This window comes from Cetorhinus maximus, chromosome 24, assembly GCF_964194155.1.
Source record: "Cetorhinus maximus chromosome 24, sCetMax3.hap1.1, whole genome shotgun sequence".
NCBI lineage: Eukaryota > Metazoa > Chordata > Chondrichthyes > Lamniformes > Cetorhinidae > Cetorhinus > Cetorhinus maximus.
The window spans coordinates 46,879,362-46,903,707 of record NC_135902.1 but is presented as its reverse complement, the minus strand read 5'-3'; the positions used below and the strand labels follow the sequence as shown (position 1 = coordinate 46,903,707).

Sequence of the window (24,346 nt, the reverse complement as noted above, 5' to 3'; positions counted from 1 at the left end):
TCCAGGTCCCTCATGACTTTGAACATTTCTAACAAATCTCCTCTCAACCTTCTCTTCTCCAAGGAGAACAGCCCCAGCTTCGTCAGTCTATCCACATAACTCTCATCTTCTGAAGCATTCTCAGAAATATTTTCTGCACCCTTTCTAAAGCCTTCACATCCTTCCCGCAGAGGCTGAACCAGTGTTTTATGAAGGTTCATAACTTACTTGCTTTTGGACTCTGTGCCCCTATTTATAAAACCCAGGATTCTGTATAATTTATTCCTGCTTTTTCAAACTGCTCTATCACCTTCAATGATTTATGCACATATAAACCCAGGCCCCTCTGCTCCTGCATTTCCTTTAGAATTGTACCCTTTATTTTGTGTCACCTCTCCTCGTTGTCCTGACCAAAATGTATCACTTCACACATCTCATTAAATTTCATCTGCCATGGTTCTGACCATTCCGCCAGCCTGTCAATATCCTCTGGAAGTCTATCACTATCCTCCTCACAGTTCACAATACTTCAGAGGCTTGCATCATCTTCAAATTTTGAAATTGTGCTCTGTACACCCATGTCTTGATTATTAATACGAATCAAGAAAAACAGTGATCCCCTTATATAGTTTGGGATTCAAATGATTAATACATAGGAAAGCAACGTAATAGCAGATTTAGAAATGATACGGCCAACACATTTACTTAGAGCTCCTGCACCTCAAAATTTGGCACTACACCCCTGTTAAGGACAGACATGGCACTGCCATCATGCCTGTCAAAAGTCTACCAATAGTCATTATTTAGGTTTACCCATGAAGAACAGTCCTTTGGAGGAAGTACCAGAGGGCAGCGGGCACTGTCAAACTGTACCTTAGGATGCCTTGCCACTTTCAGGGCAGAAAATTCAGGAAAAGGAAGAAATAGTTAAGTCAAGTTTTACTGCAGTCTTTATTAGTGGCCAAACAACAGCTCCTGTCATTTACCTCTGGAAACTATGAAGTTATGTGGAAGCTGCAAACAGTACATTATCAAGAAAACTTCTGAATTAAGTGTTACAGGAGATCTGAATCATACACCTCCAAACAAATGAGAAAGAAAAGCAGATAAGGCTCTGGCTGAATTTTCATTTCTAAGGCTTTGCCCCAATTTTCAAAAAAAAAGCATGAAACTGGAAATTGAACAAATTAGTTAATACCAGTAGCTGCAATGCTGAAACATTCAACAGCATTTTAAGGAATGATGTTATTGCTCATCTGAAGAACACAAAGTGCAGAGGGTAGTATGGATTACTAACAGATTACAACTCAAAATACTATTCCTGCTAAGGATTATCCTTTGGATATAGTTAACTTCATTTGAAATAAACTAAGGCTCAGGGAGCTGGATTGAAAACCGGCTTCACAATGTGAAATAAACGATAACTTGAAAAGCTCTACCTGAGGTGGAGATTATGGATTCTTAAAGGGATCTCTTCTGATGTCACTACTGTTCACACTTCTGAAATAAATGACTTAAAAAAGGTCACTTCCTTACAACAGAGTTTGTTGGCTAGAGTTGAGAATAGGAACTTGGCTTGTTTTTTCCCCTCGTTTGTTTAGAGGTACTGAAGCCAATTGTAGCATTCCCAACTGTTGCCTCAACTAATACCAAGAGCAGTATATGTGTTTTTACATGGACAAATGCACAAAATGCATACTCCTACACAAAATACATGATAGATTGGTACTATTTTAGTTGTAATCATTCAAAATGAAAAATCACTTGAGTGTAATGAATTACTGATTGAAGGTATTGAGCTAACATGAAACAGTCATCATTAAGGACTCAGTCACATTTTAAAGGCCTTTGCAAAGTTAACTTGTAGCTTTAACAGATTATTGGTATGGCCATATTTGAAACACAATGCACGACGCTGATGTGCTCGTGCTCGCTTGGAGAAGCACAACACAACAATAGAATCGCAGAGCTTTATGTTATGAAGAACAACTCACAGAACTGAACCTGCTTCCTGTGGAGGGAAAATGATTGGAGAGGAAGTGATTCAGGTCTTCAAAATGCTGACTGACAAAGTGCAATGTAGATGAGTAAGGGCTATTTAATTTATAGAGGAAATGAGGAGCCTTCATAACTGTTCGAATGTGGCCCATGTGGACCATTGAGCAGTTTTACCTGAGCCCACATATACAACCTGACTAATGCTTTCATTCAGGTTACTCAGAATTCCCATTATTTAATTTGCAGTTCTGTAAGAACTACCGAGTTAAATAGATGGGAAAAAAAGTCCCCGAATTTTTCTGCATTCCTCCAGCAAGTTGGCGTTAATGTTGGAGGCGTTTACCAAAGTGAAACCATTTCCGTCAGAGTGTTACAAATGAATTACAAATGGACAGACTAATTAGTAGGGATCTGCACTGTCCCTTCGTCCTCTGTCCCACCTCACTACAAATTGCCTATTGGTCATTAGTTGTCACCAGGAATGAGACTAATCAGGGGAATTTCTGCAGTGAACCTGTGGATCATATATGGTTTGATTTGCAAAAATCTGAGGGAACAAAATAAACAGAAATGTCAGTGCACTAAAATCTCCAGTTATTTTTGGAGCAAGTGGAACAATAACAAATTGGTTTCAAACGGAATTACAGCCCTTGCCTGTCACAACACACTGGGTTAGGGCTGAAGAGAAAACCATCACCAGTTTACAAGATGGCTTTGAGCTTAAATTTTCTAACAGAAAAGGAGTGGTTGCAGCTGGACGATGAGGAGTTTAATAACTAATCCTAGGATCCTGATCAATTGAACCTAACTAAACAAAGTTATATTATGAGCTGAAAAGGACAATGGCAATATAAATTACAAACATGAGATTATGCATTTAGGAAAATTTAATGTAACGTAAAATTAATTAGCATATTCTCATCCCTTTATATTTTAAAATTAATATATTTAAATAAAACAGTTGGTCAAATACCATGCTAATTCCCTATCCACTTTAAATTAGCTAAAGTGACACACTTGGAAGTGTGCTTCTTGTATCTGTCACTACACCTTTTGTGGGGAAGGATTTTTTTTTAGCTGAGGGGTAGCCAGGAGTGTAAACATTGAAGTTCGGTTGAAATCATACATAAAGTGATTAATTTTTTTTAAAGCTTATTGGCGATTGAATTGCAATATTTGTGATTCTAGCAGTGCCAAATAGTGTTTTTTTTATTGACATGCCTCCAAACTTTCATGGCATAAGTCAATAATTTCGTTGTTGAGAAACAACTGTTGTAAAAGATTCATGTTTGAATTTTTGTATTTGATTACTGCTCCCATGCTTATGAAAATTTTAAAGAAAAATAAAATAGCTCACACCATTCAACAGAGCAACAAAAAATTTTCCGATTAATTTGTCTATTAGTTACTGTAAAAAAAGACAGTCGCATCAGGTAAAAGACAAACACAATTTGTAATGAGGGTGGAGGCTTTGATGCTGTTCTCTGACAGCAGTAATCGTGTCTTCCACCTTGGGAAAGCCATAAAAAACAAACATGGGGAAAAGCTAATCACACCACAATTCCCAAGATGCCAACACTTACAAGAAAAAGGTACTTGAAACCGAGTCCATGTTCATCAGTTTCAGCATAGTTACTGATGCACGCTTGCCTAAATTACATAAATAAGTTTGCAATTTAGATTCAACTAAACCCTTTTCTCCGTGTTTCAGTGCATTATCGTTTACTGTTAAATGTTGATCAATCGTAACTGCTATCAAAATTCAGCTGTTAAATAAGTCTTTTCAGAACATTCCATGTTATGCTGAAATCCGTACCACACACCAGGGCCTGAGTAGAGAATGCATTGGTGAGTTAAGTGTCTATTAGTGCGAAGCAATTCTGGGGTTGTCTACAAGACTTTGTCTTCATGCACACGAGTTGTGTAAATCCACATGAAATAGTGGAAAGCAGAGAAATATTTACCATCTGAGTAAAAGTCAAATTAGCCATCTGCATTTAACCTGCTCCCATGTTGGGGAGGCATGTCTGTTTCTTGCTGCACATGTTGAATGATTATAATGCCAATTGGTGGTAGGAGGTCTTTGTTTCTATAAGATGTGGTATTAGATGAAATGCAGACATTTAGCAATACTGAAAAGGTGACTAAATTAAGTTATAATCAGAGGCATGAGAAAGAGTACATTTGCACAATAATAATGTACAACTGATAAAGGAATTGAACACGAACAGTACGTTTTGACTGCAGATTTGGTTTACTTTGAAGTCCATGTTCTCGAACAAGAGATTTTCTGTGTTCTCACTTTCTCTTCGTAATGTCCTACCATGGGAATGAGTTGGGCTGGTCAAGAGGAGAGGTGATCAGCAACTACAACTGCCACCAGTTTCCTAAGCACGAGCTCCTGGATTTGATTGCTATAGTTTAATTGCCAAACAGGAAGATAACCTTTGAATCTAATGAAGTGTCTTTTTTTTTAAAAAAAGAAAATGCAGGCAATACAAAATTCCGTATGCCTTTTATTATCTCTAATGAAACACAATGCAATCTTGTTGTGAAGTTGTTGCATATTTTTGGACAAGAAGTGAAATCTGGGCAGTATTCTGGCAATCTATTTAAAATATTTCATTTCAAAATTAAGTGCCTATCAGACAATTACATACAATCATCATCAGTGGAGTGAGGATTGAAATAGGTGGATGGAGAGAGAGAGAGAGAATTGGTTTATTGAAACATCATCATGGCAAAAGGTGCCAAATTGTGATGACAATACAAATAAAACAAGTAATCACACTTCATGACATAGTTATAGACAATAAAAATAAACAAAATTCAAGTATAAAATAGTACACTTGTCTATATACAAAAATCATTTATTTTAGTAAAATTAAATGCTGAGAATTAGGATCTTGACGTGATGTTAAATGGGGAATTCTAAGCTCTGAGAAGTTTGGATTTAAATGTACAGATCATTACCACCTTCAAATCTGGGACCAATCATTTCACCTGCACATCCAAAGATTGTGGCACTTCCCTGATTACTGAGGCCAGCTACTGCAGTGAGATCATCAAGATTTTGTCAGCAAAATGTGATGTCACCCAACTTGTTGCTGGCTGATGTTATTGAAAAATAGGCAAAAAGTACAGAAAAAGTAACAAAAGCAAATTTGAACAAGAATGTGTCTAAAAGAAACTGAAAAATCTGATACAGGCCATACTATTTTGGCTAGTAACAGCAAGCAACGTGACATCAGAGTGCCTTTTTAAAAATGGACCTCTGATAAATAGGTAGGTGGCATTGCGGAATAATGTGTTTAACATCTGGTTTTGTAGAATCTTTGTTCGAGTTTTCTTCTCCCTGCTCCCTTCCTATAGCTGCTAGTTCTAATACATGCGTCTTTCTACAAGGAGTGTTTCAAACTGGGATTGAATTCCATCACTCTGATGCCACTACAACACCGAGGCAGCAGAGTAAGCTCTGGGAATCAATAAACAGGCAGCGTGCTTATCACAAGTTGTAACCTACTCTCCTTCCTGGAAGAATGTAGCACAGCGGTACAGAGAAAAATCTTATTTAATGCTCTGAGACAATGGAACAAATATATCTATCCAGTGGATATGAATGCAAAAGGCTCCTTTCTTGTCCAATGCCCGACCATAGCACTATGCAGCTTTTCAATCCTTAAAACAATGCACAAAGCTGCTACTCTAGCTAACAGCAGTGGTTTATAGGAACCAAACGCAGCATCATTCCAAACAAAACTGCTAATTCAAGAGCTGGTCATTCTATAAGGAATGAATTTCAATACAGCAGAAACATGACTCTTTTTTCTTTCAGGCAGTTAAACTTCATATTCTTCAAAAAAAAAGTAATTTTCTATTAAACTTCCAATACGATTTATTAAACCTTTTGAAATGCTATTGGTCAATTGCAGTATAATATAAAGGTGTATTTCCATAACACATGCATTTGAAGCTAAATTTATCACTGTGATGAGACATATAACAGAAATCTGCTTTTATTTATGGTTTAAAAAATGACACTGCAGCATCTATAGATAAAATATTACATCTTTACCAAATTCACTAATGGCATTGGCCAATCAGGAAAATTATTCCCAAGAAGCTAGGCTAACCTTGCTCCTCTTATGCATCAGATGATAATGTGAAATACTCCCAAGAAAATTTTGGTCCTTTATCAGGTGAAGGACCTAGAATTCTTAGTAAATCGAGGTATGGCATATATTAACCCCTGTAAATCTTTAAGGCTCATAGAGCATAGCTGTGTTCTTTTTTCAATTGTACATTGTGGAGAAGATGCCCAAGTAATCCAAAGAATTTGTTAGGGTCTTATCCATGCTGACACTGGTACTTGAAGACACGCAGAGCTCTATTGAGGCATTGGTATGGCAGAAAATGGAGTGAATAAACTACTTCACTAAACAGAGCAAAACTAACCTCTGGTAGTTGGGAGCATATCAGATAACCCCTGCCATGCTGTCACCATCTCGGGATTCTTTTCCAAATCTGCAAAGTTCTTCCAGATTCGAATGGCTCCATCATCTTAAAATAAAAAGTTCCAAAAATATGAAATTTACAATTGGCTAAAAAGAAAACCATTACAGTGAAAGGTTCTCCCACCACTGAAATGGTGCAACCTAGCTGGTACTGCATGACGTGGCTGCTGCTCAAGTACAGAGTGAATAACTGTGTATTGTGGTGTGGCACTAAATTTCTGGCCAAGTTCACTCTTTGAGCTGTGCAGAATAAAACAACTGCAGCTGGGCTGAGGTTGTAATACTACAAGTGGCTTCATTTGTCCCCAGTTGCATGCTGTGGTCTAATTTAGAACAGAGCTTTGGCTTTCAATGCTATTAATGAAAGCTATTTGCAAAGTAAACTAATTTCCATGCAGAAATTGAACAGACCTTTAAAGGTATGTTCAGGATCGGCATTGACTCAAATTTTCTTGGTTTACGGTCATCAGGCTGTTAAACATTTTACATAAGCAATGAACTGACTGTGTGATCTAAAGTACAGACTCACTAACAGTAATTAAAGAAGTTTCACTGTCAATATATCTTTTACAAATTACTCAAAAACTAAAATTCAACAGTATTTGGTGATCTTTCCAACAAACACACGCTTCAAATTGTGACTGGCAACCGGGGGACACGTTACTGATTGGGGAATATCAGCAGTGTGATTAAAGGTGCCTCAGAAAACCATTTAAAACATGTGGAGTGGTGAAGCACACTGGGATATTCTACTACATTATAAACATAAATACAAGCTGTTTTTGTAAAAGCAACATACCTCAAACTAAGTAACATATGTTAAACCAAGCTTGTAGCTCATTATTCCTCAGGTGCTCAAGAGCTGTGCAGATCAGGTTTTTAGAGGGTTGGGACTCAGTAACTCCTCCTGGTTGTTTGACCGTACATTATTAGCACTCAATTTGTATGGTTTATGTTGCTATGATTTTATTTTTACAAATAATAATCAAGGTTATTATTTTCAAGTGCTGGTTAACTTGATATAGATAGTGCCATGAAGGTGCTCTGAGTTCCACTTATATTTTGAATTAAACAATCAACTCTGAAACAGTTTGAATCTCGGCCCCACAGTTATCTTGTTAAAACATTTACCTTCCTGGGTACTGGTTCTTTTTATACTTGCTTGTCACTTATAGCCAATTAATTATTCTTGACAGCGCATTGTGAATATAAGTTTATTACTTTAATTCAATATTTTGGAAGCAGAACTACACCCTTATGGAGATAATCATGGGATGAATAAATTCAATTATACAGGTAGCATGAAAATGAAAACCCATTATAGTTACCAGAGCATTCCCCCCAAAACTCAAGAGGTCATTTGGTTGTAGACAAAACCAGAATTATCTATACTTGATCAAATTGAACAACATGGAAAATATTTCAGACACACTTGAATGAATAATGCTGGCAATCGGAATCATTAGTGCCTTCCTTTAAAAAAAAGAGTTAAAGTTAAATCCCACTGAACAATTCTGAAGTGAAAAGCTCGAGAAATCTATTTGCAGTGCTTTAACATACAAAATGTTTTTCCTCCAGTAAGCTGCTGTACCAAACTATCCAAGGATTACACCAGGGCAACTCTAGAAAATGTGCAATTGTCATCAGCGTCAAGTGAATTTGATTCCTCCCCTACAACACGCTAACCCCCGCAAGTAATTTCGAATCTCTGTGGAAGTCTGTGTTCCTATGCATCATATTCTCAGAATATTTTCACAAGTTTTAATATATTTAGCTTTCCATTAATTAGGACCTTGAATCCTAGGCTAAAGTTAAGAGATGAGGAAAAAACATTTTCCTCCATAGTGGAGAGGATAACAGACTCAAATTTGGTGTTAATTAAAAGCTTTCAAGGGAAAGTTGGATTGATCTCTGTTGAGAACAGGAATTCCATTTATAAAAATATTAACTGCACTGGTGGACTTTTACCTCCAGGAGAGATTGGAGAAGGAACTTAGTACTCCCTAACATATGGAATGAACAAGTGGTGAGGTTGGAAGAAGAATGGCAGAAGTTCATGAGAAAATTCACACATGAGCACTGAATGGAGCTTGATCTGAATTGCGTGTTTATGTTTTCTTTCACTGAATGCAACTTGGGAGCAGATTTTCCATTATGTATATTCTAAAGTGCATCTCTGAAGAAGGCACAACTTGCACATTGATCAGATTGTAACAAAATACTTCAGAAATTATAAGCGTGTTTTAAAACTGACAAACATAATTTTTTTGCTGCAAGATAACTAGATGCCAGGTTTCTGTAATTTTTGAAAAGTATTGAAGAAATGCTGTCATTCAACTTACATCTGAAGTGCCAAAACATGTCCAAGTCTTTGGCACTGACAAGTACATTGCTACTGATGCACCACACTCAATAGAAATGAACAAAATAAAATAATTGAAGTCACCTCAAGATGCTCGAGCTGTTTAGTTTTTGAACCAGATGACAACACTTTCATCGACCTCCTGCCTGTAGCACTAGCTATCTGTGCATTTGAAAACCTGCACTAGGCCACTTCCATATCTGTGAGGCCTTTTCATTGCCTCCAGGTTATTTTTTTTTTATTCATAGTGAACTATACTCTCATCAATACTTTGCACACATCAGGATTACCTCCTTAGATTTGAACTCCATGGGTCCTGCACATTCAATATTCCATTTTCCTGACAATTGACATCATGTAATATGACATCCCTTTCTGCTTTTAGTTAATCAGCATACCCAAACCATAAATTTATGTCAATTTGGATTCTGTGTTTATTCTGGTTAGATTTTCCTAAATTGACTCTCAGAACTTTTATCTACTACAGTCGTCAAGCCTATAGGTCTTAAATTGCAAGATTTTGTTTTGAAGTACCAGTATATTCATCGCTGCAGTAGTAAGGTATTTCCAGATCATACAATGGATTTCTGAACAATTCATTGTCAAAAATCTACTTCCACATAATCTTTTCTCAAGGCTGGCACAGTCTGTGTTCAATGAAGGTTTACAAAATTTCCAATAGCACGCTTCCTACTTCTACTCTCTTGTTTTAATATTCTCAAATACAAGCCATCCCATCTAAAACTGATGACATGGTAATCTGGACGCATTCCAGTTCACTATTAACCAAGTAAAAATCTCCAATATACTAGCTCCTATTTCATTACCCTTTTTAAAATTAATTTTCATCCCTCTCCTGAAGGCATCCTGCTACAGCAAGTTTAAAGCAGAATTTAAACGAAACAATAATTTAACACAGAAATTTTATTTCACTGTTTTAATTATGCTCAGTCAATTCAATCTGCGAAAATGTATGGTGTAGGAACATGCAAGCTTGTGCTGCCATGAGAGCAGAGATAGCTGAACTCCCATCACCTCAAATGAAACTTAGCTCTTTGCAGCCTTTCAGTAAAGAAATTTCAATTTCTACAGGTTTAATGAGATTAGCATTGCAATTTTGTGTCAATCATTTCAAATTGTGACATGAAACAAAAGGCTTAGTGATTAGCATTGAGCTCAGAAAAATACACTAAGTATCCTAAACACGGTAGTCAGGTTTCAAACTATATCTAACATGGAAGGGAAGGGTTTGCTTTTCTTCCAAAGAGGATTCGAATGGAGCGAATACAACTTAATTAATAATATGCACTTCAGAAAAACATGATTAAACTAATTACAATTTTAAATATGGAGTGTTGCTAACCTGCCAGTTTGAGATGTGCACATAGACAAATAAAATTAATGATGTCAGCGTATGATGTTATGGTTTATGCAATATGCATAAGTGTACTGTGCACTGGAGAGGAAAGGTCTGTATTCACCTTTTATCCATTTCATTCTCAAAGCATAAAAGAGCCTCAACCTCCTTTCGACTACCATGGGCATTCCAGTAAATTGTGGATCAAATTTATTTTTGCTATTTAAAAAAAGATCTAAATATCAATTACTACTTTAACTTGAAATAAATTATACAAATTCCTTACTGAAAATAAACGGATTTTAAAAATCCACAATATTGCTTCAATTCTCTGCTCAAGAATGTGGATAAGTGTTGTGATTTTCACAGCTCAGAACATTTGACGTCAACATTTTTCAAATAGGATTGCAAAACAACAATGCTGAATTCAGAAAGTTCCAGCAATTTTCTGTTGTCCTTAAAGTAAAATCGCTTTACTTCAATAAAACATGCTTTTGTGCGTAATGCTTCAGGTGAAAGCAAGGTTGCACAAAAGTGAGCCATTCCTGATAATTATAGGAAACAAACATAAAGACAGACTTCTGAGTGGCGCTGGAATAAAAGGACAAAGCAAATAAATAACAAAGAATCCTGTGCTGACATTCTGAAAGATGATTTTTTGAGCCACAGTTTCTAGTAACTACAGTCACATTGTCAGCGCTGAGAACACCAGCTGCTAACAAAGAATTTGAAAAACTGGTTTCAGAAGATTGGAGTGGCAAATGGAATTTTGAGTTATGGTCAAAACTTCATAGCAAACAGGTTTCAGAATCTCTCTATTCCTGTGACACCTTAACCTTGGTGCAATCAACCAAAACCAAGAACATCATGTCCTATATTAGATGTCTGAATCTGAACCTATCCCGAGTAGTTAGCAGCAAATGCCCAGCAATGCAATGACACACTAGTGATTTGGACTACTGGTTAACTGCTGTGAACTGAATAACTTGCATCATTAGAGTTATTTTACCTGTTGCAGAGAGGAGCAGAGAGCAATCCTGTCCATTCAGATATTCCATAGCAGTAATCCTCGTGTAGCGGGGATTTCCATTGTGGAAATAGTCAAGCTTTTCTCCTCTCTCCCAATCCCAAAAACTTCAATGAAATAATGAAACATGAATCAAAACACTGTTGAACGAGCTAGAATAACTTTGATATTGAAATAATTTGCTTGTAGCCAAAGCTGCTCTTACCATATACTGTCTTTGTCAGCTACCGCTATACAGGTAGTGAAAGGATGAAACTTCACCACTGAAGGGACGCCTGGATTTCTGTTGATAAAGATCTGGTCATCCAATCTTGGGACACCTAGGTAGGGAGAAAAAAACCTGGTTAAAATCACATTTACAAGAATAAGTGTTATTTTAGGAAAAGTAGGGAGCCTTCATTCTTCCATCTTCATAATAGAACTGGACAGCTACCACTGGGATTCCTGCAGATGGTCGAGAACAGGGTGTGAGGGTGGAGGGGGGACCCTGAATAACGTATCACAGACAAAGGTGCCCGAAAGGGAAAAGGCCAACGACTGAACAGAAAGCTACGTGCTAAGCGAGAGCTCACACTGCACAAGAATAGAAAAATGACTTCACCAGCAAAGCTCTTGGGAAGGTATAATGGAAGCAGACACCTCTATTCAGATAACGGACACCAGACAGATGACAACTTTTCTTGCTTTGTGACTGAACATGTTGGATCAGGTGTACACAGCGAACGGAAAAAACTGAGCTCGGAGGATCGCAAATCTGCAAACAAGCCCTTGAATACAGAGATAGAAATTCAGGAGGGCTCTGTTATGTGCAGATCCTCTCTGCTGCGCTTCTTTAATGGTGCTGCACCCAGCAATCCAATAAACAAGGCTTGCAACACTCGAACTTTGATAAAGCCCCATCAATTCTTCTCTGCCTCTCCAGTGCAGCATTTCTGGAAATGAGACCTGTGTATTTTGCTCTCCCAGGTAAATATGAAATGCTTAACTGACATTTTGTTCAAATTTAGTTTCTTCCAGGATGTCCCAGGCCTCCCAGCAATTTCAATACTGCCAACAGCCTCTTTCTTTTTTGTGCTTTGGTGGGCTCATTCTGTCACCATTACTCACTGCCTATAATTTATCCAGCTTGTTTTCTAACTTGTCCATTGCACAAAAATCTCAATTTTCACTCCTTCCAGATCAGGCTTTCAAAACATCGTGCTCCACTTGAACCTGTACTTCTTGTTTCCCACCTGCCTCACTATTACAGGTACGCTGGTGAGTTAAGCTCCATTCTCTTCCCTGATGCTGCTTTGTGACACCTCCCCATCATTTTTTAAAGCGGTCTTCCTCTGAGCATCGTCCTGTTTGGAGTTGGGGATACTTCTCGCTCTCATTGACCAGGTGTGAACACACTTGTTGGTACTGCTCCCCCTGCCACTCCAGCCCGCCCTCCATCTGTGTTCACTCGCAAAGCGGGCTTGCCCTGGGCGACTCTATTGCTGATTTGGACACCTTATACATGAGGGAAAGAACAAAATGCTCTTGGCCGATGAGATATGCCTATCACCTAAGGGAGTCCAACTATTCAATGCTTTGACTCAAGGAAATGTGGTCCAACTGGGTGTTGAGTGGTGCTACATGAAGGTTTGGGAGAATTCAAAGCTAAACTTTACAGTTCTATTCCAATGTCCTCTTAATTTCCCACCTGTAGCACCAAATTTTGCTGTACACCATTAATAAGCACCTCATCCCAATTCAAAAATCCTTTTGTCCCTCTTCCACTCAATTCTGTGGGTTGCTAAAATTTCTATTTTAAAATACTTTCCCATTCTTCTCAGTGTTAAAAAATATTTTGGAATGGTAACATCAATAAACAAGCATATCCCTAATCTCGCTTGAAAATATTTTTTTCAATTCAAGTGACCTTTCCCAACGATACACATGCTCTCGTCCTTGACTTTTCCATTGTCTATTCCAACAACCAAAAGATTAATTCTTGTTCTTCAATTCTCTTCTTCATAAAGGGTTATCAACCGGAAATGTTAACTCTTTCTCTCTTCGGATGCTGCCTGACCTGCTGAGTGTTTCAGGCATTTTCTGTTTTTATTTCTGATTTCCAGCATCTGGGGTATTAGTAACCCTCAATATTGCATGTTTAATTGAAAAATACTTCCACTGCAATGTGCCTTCATTAAAAATGATAATTGGGTTAATTATATCTGGTACATGGCTCACCTTTGTCGATAATCCACTTAGATCGTTTTCTAACTCGTCCATTACGTAAAAATCTCCATTCTCGCTCCTTCCGCACCAAGCTTTGAACATCATGCTCGTCTGGAATCTGTACAGAATAATGGCAGCATTGGCATAAAATCCGCATTAAATAGGTCAAAGGTTTAAAACTTTATTTACAGCGACATCAGCCACAGGCTGCCAAATTACACTAATTGGCTCCCATTGAATTATGTAAATAGGGCTGTCAGGCAAGTATTAAAATTTTTTTTTTTTAAAAATCTGTTAATTTTGGTTTTAGTTGCGGCAATATTCTAGCCGCCAGGCCACGAGTGCTGATTAGTGTGTTACTGAATGGAGCAGCAGGTTGGCTGGGGCTCATGGCTGATGCAGTGGCCTCAGGCTCAATGATAAAGGTCACTGAAAGACACTGTTGCCCTCTCACTATATTGTCATCCTATACAGCACACACATGTAGAAAAAAGAAGTAACATGGATTGATACAGCATCTCTCACAGCCTCAGCATGTCACAAGCACTTTTCAGCCAATTAAGTAGTTTTTTTAAAAATAAAGTGTAGTCATTGGGAGGGGAGGATGAGGTGGGTGAAAGGAGGACTTTATGGATGCACGCATGCAAAGTATAACATCTGCACGGGTGCAGAAGCGGGGTATTGTTTGCAGAGTTACCGGTTATAATGGAGTTGTGGAGATGAAGGTAATATTTGCCTAGAAGTTTATGGGTGAGGAATTGCGAGGTGTACTGAAGGATATGGGAGGCTTTAATTTCTGCAACTGAAGAAATTAATTGTTAAAGGATTTAATGCATTAATTACAGTTAAGTGAGATTAATTGACATCATTTAGAAACATTGAGAGATAATATCTGGAGAAGCCAATGGATGAGGATATATGCTGTCTTACCTAAAATAGGCAGAAGAATGAAAAGTTGGAACTAAAATATGTGAGCCTTGGTTACTATTTATATACAGCTTGAAGTTTTGAATTTTACCAGTTCTTATCGCTCTTTCCTGAAGGTTTGACTCCTACTGGGGTGCAGTTCCACAGGTTATCAGTTTCCTCCAGTACCTTGGCCAAAGTTGGTGTTCTTCATTTGCGAGCCTAAACACTAATCCTGGATTTTCCTCAACCATACCACAAAAGTTGGTCATATAAAGATGGTGGAGAAGGGAGGATGGGGCAGAGAGGTCTACCGCTGGATTCCCACAATTAAAAGTTAAGATTCCCTCACATTCCCAGCAGAGGTCTTAGCCAACCATTCTGTCTGCATTTAAACCACAACAGGGCTGGGGGACATCAGGCTAGGAAAACCAATCCATTTTCCCACTTGCCTGCAACCATTCCATCAATTCCAAAGGAGTTGGTAGGTGCATTGAAAGCTGTTGATTCCAAGAGACACAGTGTAACCTCGGAGATTAATAGCATAAAAAAATTTATGCATCAAATTGCAGAAGCCAACTGTGATTTATCGACAGACCTATTAATAACCAATTAAAGCTTAGCACAGTTCTACACTTCCATGAACATAGTAAATAAAATATAATGGCTCTCTGGATGTAATTAGGGCCGGGATACTAACACTTTTCTGTACAAAATGAAATAAAACATTATAAGGTAACTAAAAGGTGGCAGTGTTAATTTTCACAAGTATCAGGCCAAATATAAAACACACACTTGAATTAAAATGTCAAAATGTACAAAAATTATACAAGAGGTTTGGAATGCTTTAAAGCATTTTATGAACACAGTTTAAAACTGAAAATGTAAAAGGATCAATAACCAACATAGAAAAATTAATGAAAGGCCCACATCTTGAGCGGAATCTTTTGCAGATTTCCAGCACTCATGGGATCAACTATTTGAAAAAAGTACCAAGAACAAGTGAAATATCACACAGGATTTTCACACGTGCTGGTTTCAAAATTTGGAGTCATAATCGAAAACCATGGGTCAAGTGTACAGAGGTGTCAGGTTCAGGAAGGAATGCCTTCTACTGCTTGTTTCTAACACAACTTCCATAACTGTTCATGAGTTCATTTCCTGATCTAATTGGTCTTTAGTTCCACAATAATGAACATAAAGATTCTACGCAGTACATAAAAATAGGAACATATGAAGAAAAAAACAACTTCCATTTATATAGAGCCTTTCATGACCATAGGATGCCCCAAAGTGCCTTACAGCCTAAGGTACATTTGAAGTGTCGCCACTGTTGTAACGTAGGAATCACAACAGCCAATTTGCAAACAGCAAGCTCGCACAAACAGCAATGTGATAATGACCAGAAAATTTGCTTTACTGATGTTGATTAAGAGAAATATTGGCCTGGACACAGGGATAAACCCTCTGCTCTTCTTCAAAATATTAGACTATAAGACATAGGAGCAGAAATTAGGCCATTCGGCCCATCGAGTCTGCTCTGCCATTCAATCATGGCTGATAAGTTTCTCAACCCCATTCTCCAGCCTTCTCCCCGTAGCCTTTGATCCCCTTACCAATCAAGAACCTATCTATCTCCGTCTTAAATACACTCAATGACCTGGCCTCCACAGCCTTCTGTGGCAATGAATTCCATAGATTCACCACTCTCTGGCTAAAGAAGTCTCTCCTCATCTCTGTTCTAAAAGGTCTTCCCTTTACTCTGAGGCTGTGCCCTCGGGTCCTAGTCTCTCCTACTAATGGAAACATCTTCCCCACGTCCACTCTATCCAGGCCTTCCAATATTCTGTAAGTTTCAATCAGATCCCCCCTCATCCTTCTCCATCGAGTATAGACCCAGAGTCCTCAAACGTTCCTCATATGTTAAGCCTTTCATTCCTGGGATTGTTCTCGTGAACCTCCTCTGGACCCTCTCCAGGGCCAGCACATCCTTCCTGAGATACGGGGCCCAAAATTGCTCTCAATATTCTAAATGTGGTCTGACCAGAGCCTTATAAAGCCTCAGCAGCACATCCCTGCTTTTATATTCTAGTCCTCTCGAAATAAATGCCAACATTGCATTTGCCTTCCTAACTACCGACTCAACCTGCAAGTTAACCTTAAGAGAATCCTGGACTAGGACTCCCAAGTCCCTTTGCACTCCAAATTTCTGAATTCTCTCCCCATTTAGAAAATAGTCTATGCCTCTATTCTTCCTTCCAAAGTGCATGACCTCACACTTTCCCACGTTGTATTCCATCTGCTACTTCTTTGCCCACTCTCCTAACCTGTCCAAATCCTTCTGCAGCCTCCCCACCTCCTCAATACTACCTGTCCCTCCACCTATCTTTGTCATGGGATCCTTTACATCCACTTGAGGGGGCAGTTGGGGCCCCGGTTTCATGTCTCATCTGAAAGCCGGACACCCAAACTTATTGCAATATAGAAGTCTTCAAGTATATTTTGGTGGTATCATCCAAGTAAATTTTAATTATATCCCACAGCACTAATTATTGAGACAGGGAGTGGATTCAAAAGTTCAACTTATGGGTTTTTCTGTGTTTCTACAGCCAAAGATAATTTGGTGATAAAGCAGTCATATGGCAAGAACATCGATCCTGAAAAACACAAGGTAACTAACCGCCTACTCAACTAGTAGAAATAATTCGTAAGTGGTGTGTGCATTGCAGGGCACCCCCGCTTTGAAGACATCCCATAAGCAACTTGTTTTTTTAAATTTGTTTTTGGGATGTGCTACTGCTGGCTCGGCCAGCATTTACTGCCTATCCCTAATCCACCTTGAGAAGGTGCTGGTGAGCTGCCTTCTTAAACAGCTGCAGTCCATGTGGTGTAAGTACACCCACAGTGCTTTTTTCTCATGGTTTAATACAACTGGATGGCTTGCTAGGCCATTTCAGAGGGCAGTTATGAGTTAGCAATTTGCCGTGGATTAGAATCACATGTAGGCCGGACTGGGTAAGGATGGCTGATGCCCTCCCCTGAAGAACATTAGTGAACCAGGTGGGTTTTAATGACTATTTGGTAGTTTCATGGTCACTGGCCAGATTTTCTGGTCTCCCAATGGTCGTACTCTGAAAGATGTGCTTGGGGGCTCCTTGGAATTCCCAAGACCAGGACTCTGCATTATTTGCCTGGGATGTTTCAACTTTTGACGGGCAATTCCTCAGCGTCCGGAACCCTTCAAAAAAGTTTCCAACTCATCGGAGGGTTCTGACTCACTTACCAGAATTATTACCCAGGAAATGTTAGACAGGAAAAAACCAGGTCTAACTTCTGGGTAACTATACAACTATACAACCCCCACCACCCACAAACCCTCCAGCTTTCCCTCTGACGGATCTCACCACCCAACCACCCTACCCATCTGACATCCTACCCACCCTGCCACCCTTCACCTTACCCAGCTGGGACCGTACCCACCCTATTACCCAGCTAACACCCAACCCACTTACCTCACTCTCACTCATGCACCAGCACAGTGAAAAGCTATTTTCATGTCCCAAAGCTTTCCATTGTGAGAGTGAATGAAGATTTACCAAAATGTGACAGCTAGTGCCATAAAAAGGGGGTGTGGCTTGGCTTCCCCCAACTATCCTGCCCTACAAGAAAGGGCTCCGAGAACAGGTACGCTCTGCATTTCTGAAGAGGCCTGGTTCAGAGGTCCGGGCGAGAAATGCAGAGCTCCGGTGCTGTGTAAGAAAATAGGAGTGGAGTGGAAATCCGACAGTGATTGCCACTCCTTGGAAGCTTCAGCCCAGTGTTAATGAGAATAGCAATTTAATCCAGATTTATTAATTGAGTTTAAATTCCCCAGCTACCATAATGGGATTTGAAGTCATCTCCAGACCATCAGTCCGGGCCTCTGAATTACTAGTTCAGTAGCATTAGCATCATGCTAACGGCCCCCTGGAGAGGTTGGTGAGGCAGGGGGAGAAAGAGAGGGCCAATATACTAATACTAACATATTTCTTGTTTCTTAATAGAAGAAAGCTATGCAAGGCTCACTAATACTTCAGCTGATTGTGGTAATCAGCTGCTTAGTCATACAGACCAGCAAACTACCAGGTTTGAATCTCTGTCTGTGCTGAGTTAGTTAACTGCAATGAAGATGGCAGTAGGGGCAACAAATGCCTTAAAGCATTCTGGAAATCAGTCAATAACCTCAGTTCCTAATCACTATTCAGAGATCTTTGCTGGAAGTCCAGGAGTAGACAGAAGGTAAGGAAAAGAGTTAGTTCAGTGTTATGCTTCCTTTCCAATAAATTATCGAGGACATTTCAAAAGAACACGGTGTGCTGGTAGAGAGAGAGAGAGAGAGTCTGCTTTGATCCAAAAGGGAAAAGGGCATTTGTTGTATGCTATATTTAACAGTCTAATGGTAGCTTCAGTTTTCTTAAATTGGTTTATATAATTGAACCAGATTCAACACATCGTTAGAGGGAACAGACACTTGTTTTAAAATGGATAATCCTCATGCACAGTGGCAACAGCTTTCAATCCAAAGGTCTTAAGAGTATGATATTCAAACAGAAGTTTATTTTTGAAAAATATATTGTTTTGTTCAATCCTAAGAATGTTGAAAAGGCTTGCAACAGATAATAATGTTCAGCCATCAGGCATATGAAGCTTGTTGCAGTTCGGATCTTTCTGGCCATTTGCTGCATTCGCTCTGCAGAAGATCACGGTGAGTGCCAGGAAAGTAAAAGATGAACAGCGCCCCAGAAACCTTAAAAGTAAAGGAAGCAATGTGTAACTTAAATCTTCAGCCAATACAGAGTTCATGCTTTTGATGCTTGTGTCCTAATAGGATTACAAATTTGATCTTGCTATGTTGAAAGGTTAAGACAAAACATTAGGAGATCAGGAAGAAATCAGCTGGAACACTTTCACTTGAAGGGCAATCACCTTTTAGAATTCAGGCTCTCAGGGAAGGCAACTGAATTTGAAACTATAAATAGATTCACGAGGCAACCAGATTAATTTTCCTTTATTCTTTCATGGGATGTGGGCGCTGCTGGCAAAACCAGCATCTGTTACCACTGTTGTTGCCATTTGTTGAGTTTTTGCAGATTGAGGGATATATTGGGAAGGCATGTACAATTGGTTAAATGCCAATTTGCTTATTGGGCTCAATGTTCATTCTTATTTCTGAAAATTCTTCTGTTCTGCAAGATTGTGTTGTCACTCAATGGCAGAGGAGGGGGCAAAAAGTGAGATCAATGGCAGAGATTTTGATCCTCTCTCTTTCCTGCTTGAGCACCTTTCTTCTGGTTTGCATCATGAGAAATCCTCAGGCTGCCATCTCACTACAGACGCTGGTCTCAGACCAGTTGAAGTAGGTACAATAACGTCAATTCAGCAATATGCTGGAATTGTGCGCAATGCATTTATTAGTGAGATGTACCGAAATGGTAGTGCTTAAAGTTGGAATGGGGCGATGTAGTTTCTAAAAATCCAATTAAGAACTTGCTTACCAATTCTGACAACTTTCCAACGTTTGAAGTGTTGAGGTCCTAAGTCAGGACTGACAGGCAAGAGTTACTAGTGCATCACCTTCAAAAGGAAATGTCTAACTGATGAAAATTAGTGACATTTCAATATTTTGTAATCACTGTGGTAGTGATGAAATATTAAATGCATTGATAGATAGCGTATGGATAGAAAATAGTAAATTGCTGTGTTTCTCATATCATAGGTGATTACAAATCTAAATAGTGTTTAAATGCACCAGCGTGCATCTGCTGGTGACGGGTGCACCCTCTCCTGGCATATTTCAAACAGTACGAGTTGAAGCATTTCACTCGACTTCTGCAATGCCCAAAGCTGCTTCAGTTCAGTGCTTTAACATCCCTTTTCATGAATATTTTACAATAGTTACATAAATTTGCAGCCATGACAGCACTGCAGTGGTATCCTCCGTTTCTTGGATGCTCCATAGACCAGTTATCAAAATACCATCTGCAATAATTTACAATGGTTATAATTTATCGATTCTGTCTGGATTAAAACCATGGGGTTTTTTTTCCAACAGGTTTAATTTTTTTTCCCCCACAGAACATTTTATTGATATAAAATGTTATAATTTGCTGCATCCTCAAACAAAATCTCAAAGGTCTATGCTATCATCTCTGTTATGCCAATTTATTTAAAGATTATGTTGATAAGGGAATGATGTTTATTTAAAAGCCCTTTATACTGTTTTGCTCCCCTGGATAAAATTCTCCCACGGTTTCACAGCAATTGTAGAAAAGATGAGTGTGAATATTTCAACATCAGCTGGAAGAATCTCCAGTTACTGAAGCCTATGGAAAACAGGGCTGTCTGCAGACTCATTGTAGTGAACTACGATACAGAAGTTGCTTTTTTGCACTCAATCTACGCTCCACTTGTGCATTCCATTACTCAACATGTTGGTACAAAGGCACAAATTCACAATTATGATCCCTAAAGCACACTCACAAGCTGATTTCACAATCTCACGCAAACAGTCAGTGCAGCACTGGATAGGAAGGGGGTGAAGCTTGAAACAACTGAAGGTGGATCAATTGGCACAAGGGTTAAGACCTGCATTTTAATCCATCTTAAATCAATGAGGTGAAAATAAGTAATGGTACCCAGATCCCAGGGTCCACAACACAAAACTGTGCAATTCAACATTATTTTCATCCACACTGGAATTCTACTCAGGGAATAGCAAGGTTGCTGTAATCTTTTTTCAATTCCATCACTATTGCACTAATCTTCTGGAGGTTGAGTATGACATATGGCTTTAGCAGATTTCCACACTAGACACCAAAGGTGTAAAAATACTCCATTCCTTAGCAATGGCATCCTCCACCATGATGATTCCAATTTTTTTGATATACAATAATGAAGTGTCTCAACCTAAGGCTATCGTTTACATATTCCAACAGATTAAGACAGACATGGAGAGGTGCTTAGGAATGTATCATTTCTTTATCCTTCCAGGGAATAACACACCATGTTAAAGAACCTTAGAAGGAAAAAAATTAAGTTGAAAAAGTGGGAGAGAAATTGGTTGATACAAAAAAAAAGTCAACATTACAAATCTTAAATTTAAAAGGGTTATCATCAACAAGTAGAACCCATCTTTAAAATACATAGATTTAAATGGTGGAATATTTTCATTTTAATACTTGAAGGAAAGCAAAAATTAACGTGAAACAAGAGAAAAACTGTCTGACAGAAAAAAACTCACTGTTGGTCACTTCTGCTGGAACACAGATTTGCAACTACAGAAATAGGAATCGATTTACTGGTCTCAGCCGCTAGTGGTCATATTAAATAGCCATTACTTGTCAAAAGTTACACCATAATGATGAAAGTGGTTGAGCCAAGTGCCCAGATGGAAGCTGTTCTGCAGTAAATTATAAATGAAGTAGAAGACAATTATAGAAGACTGTAGTTCTAGGAAAAGATCCTCAATGTATACTGGCTTCCTCCTTTCGGTATTCCAATTTTAATCATGCAGCTGTGCTGTGCAACCCACTGTAGCTTCAGTGTTGGCATGGGTTCAGCCAGAGTGAATGCGCAGCACGCTGAGATCAGCACTTGTACATTACTGAAACGGAGGCATCGTGTACACTGCAGCTCCACAGGCAGACTAGGCTACTCAATGTCATGGTTTTCTAATTGCAGCTTCAATTTTTGTTGGTAAGCAAGGAAACCTTCCATGTAATATCTTTAGGACTGCAGTCTTACAGGGTTTGGCCATCCTTTGCTTCTGCAAACTTGCAGCAGTGTTCAATATTGCTCAAAATATGTTTCCTTCACAACTGTATTTATTCTTTCCTATCAACCTAAATATGACAATTTGTCAAAATACCACATTTGCTTGTCAACCAGCTCACTATTCTGAATGTTAACAGCTTCACACATTTACTCTCCATGGGAAGCATGGAAAATTTCAATAGTTAAAGAATTCTGGTCTCTCATATTAGGAACACATTTGAAGAAATGTACAACCCAACAGAATAGAGATGTTCAACAATGGCATTCTTGCTTTTCATCCATTATTTTGGGTCAATTTGGTAACATTATGTCGTGCCTTTTCCAGTCTGTGGCAGTACACACAACAGTGTGGCTGAAGGATTAGAAAATAATGGCACTGAACTTAACTATTTAAACTAAGCTGATGCCCTAATGTAGCTCTGCTGTGTGGTTGGGGGCACTATTTCCTAGATGGGATGTTCAATTGTAGCCCTGTTCTCCATGCTACTACTCAAAGAAAAGCAAAGCTCATATCAACATTGCTCCCATAACAAATACAACCATCAAAAAACGGATTAACTTGTCATTCATCTTGCTGGCACTTATGGGGAGCCACTCTTGAATAGTTGCTATATGTGCTCAAATAACACTAAGCTCAAAAATATAAGTGCTCTAGAATGCCCTGATAATATGATAAGGTACAATATAAATGGATGGCTGCCCCCCACCATTAAGATAAACAATTCCAGGGCAAATGTGTACCATATGTAATATACAAACATGCGTACAAACATACGAATTAAAAGCAGAAGTGGGCCATTTGGCCCCTTGAGCCTGCTCCAACATTCAATAAGATCATGGCTGATCTGATTGTGGCCTCAACTTCACATTCCCTGATAATATATGTTATACACATAGGAAACATGACCAGAGTCACAGCAGAAACATGAGTTATAATTTAAATATACAGCTTAAGAATTAAAATTTTGATCTCATTGATGGTGGCAATGATCTCAACATTGAAATTGCTGTTGGTGATATTATAACTTGATGTGATTGTCTGATGTTCCTTGATCAGCTATTTTAGCTGGTGTTTGTGGTCATACTAGTGGCCTGCAACAAAATGCCATATTAATGCATTAATGCATATTATTTGGCTGCTAATATCACCAACAGTAATCTTAAAGCTCTCACCTTATAAAAGCAAACTGAACATAATCTCTTCTTAGCCAAGCGAGCTTTGCAGAGTATCCATGCGCACTGCACTGAAATGCCAGTCTGGATTCTGTGTTTGCCTCTGGAGTGGGATTTGAACACACATCCTACCGCCTCAAGTGTGATCACGCCACCACTGAGTCAAGGCTGACACAGTGCAAAAACTACAATGTCATGATGTAGAGCCAGAGATAACCAGCGAGAGGCAAGATGATACAACAACAGAAAATGCTGGGAAAACTCAGCAGATCTAGCAGCATCTGTGGAGAGAGAAACAGTTAACAGTTCGAGTCTGTATGACCCTTCTTCTGAGCAAAAGAGAAGTAGCTCTGAAGAAGGGTCATATGGGCTCAAAGTGTTAATTCTGTTTCTCTCTCCACAGATGCTGCTAGACCTGCTGAGTTTTTCCAGCATTTTCTGTTGTTGTTTCAGATTTCCAGCATCCGCAGTATGCTTTTATCTTAGAGACAAGATGATATTGTGTGCCTTTCACAGCCTATAATGCCAAGCAATTCTCTTTCATTCTTCCAGTTTTCTCCCCTACCTCTCTCGAAAGCTTTGACTCATACTTCCATATATCTCTGAGTCAGTCAAATGCCTCACAACAAAAGCCATAATCAATTATGAGCCTAAACACTGAATACACAATTTTCCTGTTGATAGGGTTCCCAATCCTTCTGCTTATGGTCGGGGAATAGCAGAATGGGTAATTGGCCTCCCCAGTGCTGCTGTTGGCAACTTGGGAGGAAAAGATTCTGCTGGTTTACACATCTGCTGTGCCCTGCCTTTGTGGCTTGCAACCAGGCCGCATTGTAGGAGCCCTGCTGGCCCTCCCATTAGGCGGAAACACACCGTTTTGTGGCTGATTGTGAGGATGACAGCACTGGAGCCAATGAGGATCACCTGGAAAATCTTACATGTGCCAAAAGTGCACTTGGGGGAGAGGGAAGAGAGAAACATACACAAACTGGGATTGGAAGAGAAATAAACTG

At 39.0% G+C, this 24,346-nt stretch overlaps 1 protein-coding gene across 3 annotated transcripts in view; it reads right to left on the bottom strand.

The window, feature by feature from the left end:
• Nucleotides 1-24,346, bottom strand: part of rptor (regulatory associated protein of MTOR, complex 1) — a 427,059-nt gene that overhangs the window by 33,404 nt on the left and 369,309 nt on the right. For 2 of the 3 annotated variants that reach the window (XM_078571169.1, XM_078571168.1), the window contains 4 exons: nucleotides 13,455-13,560; nucleotides 11,443-11,557; nucleotides 11,220-11,344; nucleotides 6,433-6,537 (listed from right to left, as the gene is read on the bottom strand). In XM_078571169.1, the coding sequence (XP_078427295.1) occupies nucleotides 6,433-6,537; nucleotides 11,220-11,344; nucleotides 11,443-11,557; nucleotides 13,455-13,560 (451 nt within the window). Of the gene's footprint in view, nucleotides 1-6,428; nucleotides 6,538-11,219; nucleotides 11,345-11,442; nucleotides 11,558-13,454; nucleotides 13,561-24,346 lie in introns of all 3 variants that reach the window. The other variant, XM_078571170.1, reaches the window with a different exon arrangement.